This window comes from Medicago sativa, chromosome 4 (assembly GCF_051527215.1).
Source record: "Medicago sativa cultivar Bolivia chromosome 4, Bolivia_mono, whole genome shotgun sequence".
NCBI classification, from domain to species: domain Eukaryota; kingdom Viridiplantae; phylum Streptophyta; class Magnoliopsida; order Fabales; family Fabaceae; genus Medicago; species Medicago sativa.
In genome coordinates this window covers 96,956,274-96,963,573 of record NC_140752.1, presented here as the reverse complement: position 1 = coordinate 96,963,573, position 7,300 = coordinate 96,956,274, and the positions used below count along the sequence as shown (strand labels likewise).

The following is a 7,300-nucleotide window of genomic DNA, read 5'->3' as shown; positions in this document are numbered from 1 at the left end:
CATTAAATAAGTAAAATAATAATTAGAATAAGTTGTATAAATAGTAAAAGAAGTAAAATAAACACTGAGTAAGAATATCATAGACATTTAACAACAACATTAATTATTTTAATTGAATTTCAAAACAAAAAAGAAGTAAAATAAACATTAAATTATACTTACATCGGCATCAACCCATATCCTGCATGCCACATGTCCACCAAAGTTAGGTAAAAGCGTGAGATCAGAAGGCCCCCCTGCATAGCCGTCCGGGCCGGCCTCATACACCACCCTCGGCACCCCCTGAAAACGAGGCTCATGCTGCTCAGGCTCATCATTCTGCTGAGGCTCCTCAATAACAGGCGGCTCCTCAACGACAGGCTCCTCAATAACAAACTGGTACTGGTGAGGCTGAGGCTCCTGAAACTGATACGCATCATGTGGCTGCTGATAGACCTCATAATGCTGCTGATACTGCGTCGGGTCCATAGTCTGGGATGGACCCGTCTGCGACGTTGACCCCCCTGCAACATCATCTCTAGCAAGTCTCGTTCCCCCACCTCTCCCTCGACCAGCCATAGGAGGGCGTAATGCTTCTTTCTCCCTCCGTGCACTACCAGTAGGGGCCATCCTCCCTGCCCTAAGTCTGTCACTCCTATCCTGAGGCGGCTCAGACGGCTGAGACGCATTCCTCCGAGGCATATCTGCACAATATTTAACAAAACACAAATTCAATATACATTTTCACACGCAAATTGTGCCATTTCCAACAATTCATCAACAACACTAAAATTCCAACAATGTCATTTCAACCCGTAAACTACCACATTGCAGTCAAACATACTATAATCAAAATTAACAAACCATATGCTAACTAATTTGATAAGTCACAATCCAAAAAAACAAAAAAATGACCATTGAGACATTTTACCAAACACATGGTGTGCAATTTTCAAACAACTACCTTAATCTAACAATTTGTAGACCCTAAACTACCACATTCTACTCTAAACAACTTCTAAACAACAATTCCTAAGTTAATTCGTCACTAACAATCATCAAAACTAACATCCAAACCAAATATATAAAAACCTAAAAATGTCATATTTCTTAAAAAAAAAACTAAAATTTCTACAATTTAAATGCAATTAAGTATGATAATCATCACTTACTTGATAATGTGGGAGAAATTGGCTTTGAATGGCGCAAGAATGATGAAAATCGGATATGGGGGGAAAATTTTCGAAGTTGGGAAGTTGGAGAAATTAGGGAAATGTGCTTCTGTGTTGGTGTTATATGACTTAACTAACGCTGCGCAAGTTAACTCACGCAACGCATGTTAAGTCAAGCATAAAATATAACTTGCGCAAGTTAAGTTGCGCAGCATGACTTAACTTGCGCAGGGGTAAAAATGGAAGGGCTGCAGGGTGCGAGTGATTTGTGCTGGGTGGAGAGCAAAATTCGTGTGAGAGACATGAGGAGGGAAAGAAAATCACATTGCTTGGAGTTTTGGGCTTTGGACCCAAGTCACTTATTTCATATTAGAATATTATTTTTTTCACCCTATCCATTTCTCGTGCACCATATTATTTTTTTTACAAAAATGTCCATGAGGTTTCGGATTATATAATATGAACACAATTTGGATGTGTTCGAATTATATAATTCGAAATATGCTTATATAAGTCGCAATCAGAATCTCTCTCATTTCAGTAGTTGCAAATTTCACTTTTAAAAACAACAAAAAACAAAGTAAAATGATAAAAACATGTCAAATAAAAAAATACCACAAAAAATTCTAAAAATCAAATAAAACAAATGCAAATTTGTTCGGATTTTTTCTGAGAATATGAATTTTTTTAAAAAATAAAATAAAAATGGGTCTAAACGATGAAATTTTGGATTTTGAGGGGGGAGTCTCGTAAGAAGTGACTTCTATGGGAGTCTGATCCTTGATTTTTTTTTTCTTTTTGATTTTCAAGGAAAGTTTCAAAGCAATCTGATCAAGTAGCTTGAGAACTAGATTTTCTACTAGAAACAACTAACAATGATCTAAAACAAAAGGCTATGAGTTAAAGAAGATTATTATGGTCCTTAAACTAACTACCCACGTTACATACATGCTCATAACTTATGTTGACACACTTCGGATTATATAATCCGAGTTGTTTTTCCCTTGAATAAGGGTTTTTAGGGATGTTCGAATTTTATAATGCAAAAAAATAAAGGAATGCGTCCTATTTTTTAGGCTGTTTTGATTATGAAATTTGATATGTTTGAAAACTCATTTTTACACCCCAAAACATGGAAAAACTCGTTTCTGATTATAGAATCCAGAAACCTAAGGAGCATTTTCATAAAAAAAAAGGAGGTGTAGAAATTGGGAGGATGGAAAAAGTAATTGTATTTATATTATTTGGTGCTTTGGGCTTTTTATGGTCTGCGTCGTTGACAAGAGAGAGTAGGGTACATATAGAAGGGATTTGATCTATTTCCTACTAAGATATGAAAAAATAGTATAAAATACTATTTAGACAGGGTGATCCAAATCCTTGTTTTAGACGTCCAATTTTTTTTTTGTTTTTAAACTTCAAAAATATGTACTCCTATTTTGAGGATGACAGTCATACACTTGGTAAATAAAAATTTCAAATGTTTTAAAAATACAAAAGAGTTAAAATGTTTTACTTTATGAAGTTATCTGTTTTGTTCAGTTGGTCAATTTTAAGGCTTATCAATTTGGTATCATGACTTGGAACCTAAGTAATTTTTTTTTTTTTTACTGAACTTGAAACCTAAGCTAAGCCACCCAAAGATTTGTTTTAGTTTCAGCTTGTGTACTATACTCAAGTGACAGGTAGAAACAATTGACCAACAACAAGCAATGTGAAAACTAACCACATGATTGTGTTGTTACTTGTTACCGTATCATGGTAGTGAACTGTTGACCCTGGTCCTGCTTCTGCTAAAGCAACTAACTATATTGTCCATTTACACTGCAACTATGTTGAAACGGTCAACAGCACTTGCTAGTAAATTTTAAATATACTCTTACTTTTTTACTCTCCAAATCATTTTCATTAATATAAGTGTAAAAGAATTGATAAGTTAAAAATGAGAGATAAATAGAAAAAAATCATAAAAAACTGATAAATTAAATAGAACAGAGAGGAATATAATTACATATTAGATAAATTGTAATTTCAATTTACATTTAGCTGATCCTAAAATATAAATGTTATGATTGGTCATGAGTTTAGAGACCAAATTTTAGGTTAGTTTGTATGGGAGAATATATATGTATATAGAGATGATATATTGACAATCTTTTGGTTGTCCTACATCGTATATCTATACTGTATAAATACTATATCATTTTTAATTACATGTTTCTCTTTCTTATAGTCACATCAATAGTTATAAGAGAAATGATATTTTGACAATCACTTTTTGACAACTTTTTGACAACTTTCTCTCTCATACTCACATGATGTTGTTATTCTCTCTCTTCCTTTTTCTCTCTCCATTGTTTTTGACCAATAAGAAATGAGAAAAACAAAGTTGTCATCAAATGGATGTCAAAATATCATTACTCTAGTTATAATTGATGTATTTTTATACTAGTTGTCTAAAAGTTGTTGATTTTTAGATGTTCATATAACATTACTCATGTATATAAGAGACATTAAAACCTCTTAAAAAGATCTCAATATATTTCAATAAACTAGTCTTTGTGGTTGGTCCGATTGAAAGGTAAAAAAAAAAACCAATGAAACCAATGCGGCCCCACTCATTATTCTTCTCTATTATTGTTGTTGTTTGGAAAGTCATTAGGAGTGTTATTTGAACAACCAATTTGGTGACAACCTATTTGACAACCAAAATTTACAAAGAAAAAGTAGTATTAGCACGGAAATCATAGCAATAGAGAGATAAAGTAAAAAATAATGTGAGTATGAGAGAGAAAATTGTCACAATAGTTGTCACCAAATGCAGTGGCGAAGCCAAAAAATTTACAGAGCCTGGGCTAAAAATACGTTACTTTCTTCATGCGAATAATTTCACATATTCTGCAGATAATTTTACATTTCCTGCTGATAATTTCACATTTCCTGCTGATATATCTTTCCTGCGGATCCTAAAATCCTAGTATTACCTCACCTGCGAACCTAAATCCTTGGCAAAATCTGCAGGAAATGGCTGGGCTGGCAAAATCTGCAGGAAATTAGCCCAAAAATCCGCAGGAAAAGCTCAAAGTTGTAGTAATGGTTGGGCTGGCTACAAAGGAAAGTTGGAGCTGAGCCTGGGCACTAGCCCAGGCTAGCTGGGGGGTGGAATCGCCACTGACCAAATGAATGTTCAAATATCATTTCTTGAAAGTCATTGAACCTTTTGTGTATAAATAGCTAGCTAGTGGATGGAGCACATGACATCCATTGCAAATATCGTTCTCCAATCAAATTAACAAGAAAATAAAAAAAGATACATTCTTAATGGGAAGCACCAAAAGTGAACTTTTCTTTGTCTTTCTGATCTATGATCAAGAATACGAGCGACTTCGAACTAATCGGTACGTCTTCATCATGTCACCTTTGTTTTTTTATTTGTAACAATATGCGATTAATCAACATTATCTTAAATATTTCTCATAACTTTGAATATTTATGCTGTGTTACTTTTAATTAGAACTAAGAGTGGGGCAAATAAGCTTGATTTGTACCTTAGTAGAAAGCATGATGAGCTTTTAGCAAGCACTCTAGAGCCAGGAAGCTACAAGAAGATATCTTCTTTTGCTATTGTTGATGGTTTTACAGTGGAAATCACCGAGGATCAAGTAATGTGTAATTTGTCCTCGTATAAAGTACAATTTTATCTTTCTTGTTTTTATCATATGATATTTACACATATTATGTGGCCTATGATGTTTTCCTTTTCTTAATTATCTTGTTATGCATTCAAACAGGCCAATGTACTCAGATCTGCAAAAGGAGTGAGAATTGTGGAGAAAGACGCAAAATTTGTTTAGTAATTTGTAGCATATTTGAGATCATTGTGTTTTCAGGAGAAATATCAAATGGTTTTGTTTAGTTAACTTTTTTTTTTTGTTAATTTTGTTTAATTAACTTCTCAGATGCTAAAGTTTCTCATATAGTAAATCTGTTGTATAGATGGTACTAATGCTCTAGGCCAGATAGACGAGGTATGGGAAGCCAAGGTAGATTTGTGTTTGATTATCATGTGTTTTTTGTTTAAATTAAAGAGTCACATGGAAACCAAAATTAGTACTTTTGCATTACAAATAACAATTTTTTTTTTTTTGGTACAAACAAATAACAATTTTTAAACTTGTTGTTTTTGGAAAAGTTGAATTCACCATATTTTATCACTATCCACGATATTTTTATTTTTCCCTTAACAATACCTCAAGTACACCGGTTAGTATTTTTTTAAATTAAGTTATTGTTTTTGGTAGAATGATGTAGAGGAGTTTAGTGATGATTAAATAATAAACCACCAAATAAGTTATTGATTTTATAGAGAACGTTATAGGTCATTGATATTGTGATTTTTCAAAAATGTCTCGACTCAATTAAACCGTAAGTTGGTTCTTCTATTTAACCACTTATCATCAATCATGTCTCTATTTCTAAACAATTTAGTCTTTATTTAAACATTAATAAAATAAGTAACACCATCTCATTTTAAGCATGACGTGAGTCAGAGTGAGAGCTCTTCAAGATCATTTTATATGCAAAATTTAATGTTGCAAAGACACACGAGAATCCTGATAGGCATTTCTTTGGATATTCGTATTTTAAAGTATTCCAAGAGCCACCTGCAGTTTCATTGTTGTAATAGATCTGGAGGGGTCAAGTTGAGTTTTATGTTTTCTTCCGCAAGAGACCGGGATGGTCTGCAGTGTTTGGGACCAAAGGACTAACCTTTTGTTCATTTTTGTTACAATGTCACTTTGTCTCCTCTTAAACGTCTTTAATGCTATTAGTTCATTTGACAATACATGTGTCCCATTCTTTCAAAGAATTTCATGTTTTTATTTGTTTTTTTTATTCTTCACAGAGCATATTTATGAATAATAAATAAAATTTTGAAACAGGATTCATATAAGCAGCCCCCGTTTGGGTGATTATAGGGAAAAATGACTCTAAAAACATTGTCTCTCACTCTTCTTTTCTTCTCTCTGATTCCCATGAATGAATTTTATTTTAAGGTAATAATAGTATAGATTATTGGCGAGATCTATTTATTAATCATTTTTGAGGTGTTAGATTGAAGAGATTTTACAATCCTATACTTAACTCGAATTTTCGGCAAGAATTATTTTTCACCAATTTTATGGTACCCATGAATCCATAAAAGGAAAGGTAGTGTACGGTTTTGTGAGAGATCAAAAAAGAATGGGGAATTAGTCACTTTAGTCCCTGAATGGGGAACGATTCGTCAATTTAGTCCCTGAATGCAGATAAATTGCAAAATAGTCCCTGAATGTAGACTTTGTTAGTCAATTTAGTCCCTGAATGCAGACTCCGTTAGTCAATTTAGTCCCTGAATGCAGACTCCGTTAGTCAATTTAGTCCCTGAATGTAGACTTCGTTAGTCACTTTAGTCCCTGAAATTGACCATGCAGGGACTGTTTTGCATATTATCTGCATTCAGGTACTAAATTGACGAATCGTTCCCCATTCAGGGACTAAAGTGACTAATTCCCCAAAAAGAATAACAGTTTATTTCCCTTTGTAACATGATTGAATTATTTTACATCTAAAAAACTAATGTCTAACACTTGCTTATAATTTGACAACTAATCTTTTTCTAGGGAAATTTTGTCTTCAAATTGCTTTCTTTCTGTTCTAGTTTAAAAACAATAATTCACTTCTAAATCTCAATCTTCTTTCACATATTATATATATATATATATATATATATATATATATATATATATATATATATAATGATATTTTGACATCCATTTGATGACAACTTTGTTGACAACCTTGTTTTTCTCACTTCTTATTGGTCAAAAACAATGGAGAGAGAAAAAGGAAGAGAGAGGATAACAACATCATGCGAGTATGAGAGAGAAAGTTGTCAAAAAGTGATTGTCAAAATATCATTTCTCTATATATATATATATATATATATATATATATATATATATATATATATATATATATATATATATATATATATATATATATATATATAGGGTTATGCTAGAAGACACCTTTTATGAAAGTGTCTTTTATCAAGTTACTCTATGAGCATTTGCGAAAAGACACCAACTTACTTTTATGAAGGTGTC

At 32.6% G+C, this 7,300-nt stretch overlaps 1 protein-coding gene across 2 annotated transcripts; it reads left to right on the top strand.

Annotated features, from left to right (window-relative positions):
* Positions 1 to 4,390: 4,390 nt before the first annotated feature.
* LOC146934300 (subtilisin-like protease SBT2.5) lies at positions 4,391 to 5,210 on the top strand. 2 transcript variants are annotated; one of them, XM_085706168.1, is made up of 3 exons: positions 4,391 to 4,549; positions 4,666 to 4,813; positions 4,943 to 5,210. In XM_085706168.1, exons 1-3 carry the CDS (start codon positions 4,473 to 4,475, stop codon positions 5,003 to 5,005), a joined length of 288 nt encoding a protein of 95 aa, XP_085562294.1. In that variant the 5' UTR covers positions 4,391 to 4,472; the 3' UTR covers positions 5,006 to 5,210. The 2 variants fall into 2 exon arrangements, with proteins under 2 accessions (XP_085562294.1, XP_085562293.1); XM_085706167.1 differs by having other exon boundaries at positions 4,666 to 4,840.
* The last annotated feature ends 2,090 nt before the right edge of the window (positions 5,211 to 7,300 follow it).

Coding starts and splice junctions, on each gene's coding strand:
- LOC146934300 (XM_085706167.1), top strand. CDS start 4,473: ATGGGAAGCACCAAAAGTGAACTTTTCTTTGTCTTTCTGATCTATGAT. Junction 4,550..4,665: donor GAGCGACTTCGAACTAATCG/GTACGTCTTCAT, acceptor ACTTTTAATTAG/AACTAAGAGTGGGGCAAATA. Junction 4,841..4,942: donor GTAATTTGTCCTCGTATAAA/GTACAATTTTAT, acceptor GCATTCAAACAG/GCCAATGTACTCAGATCTGC.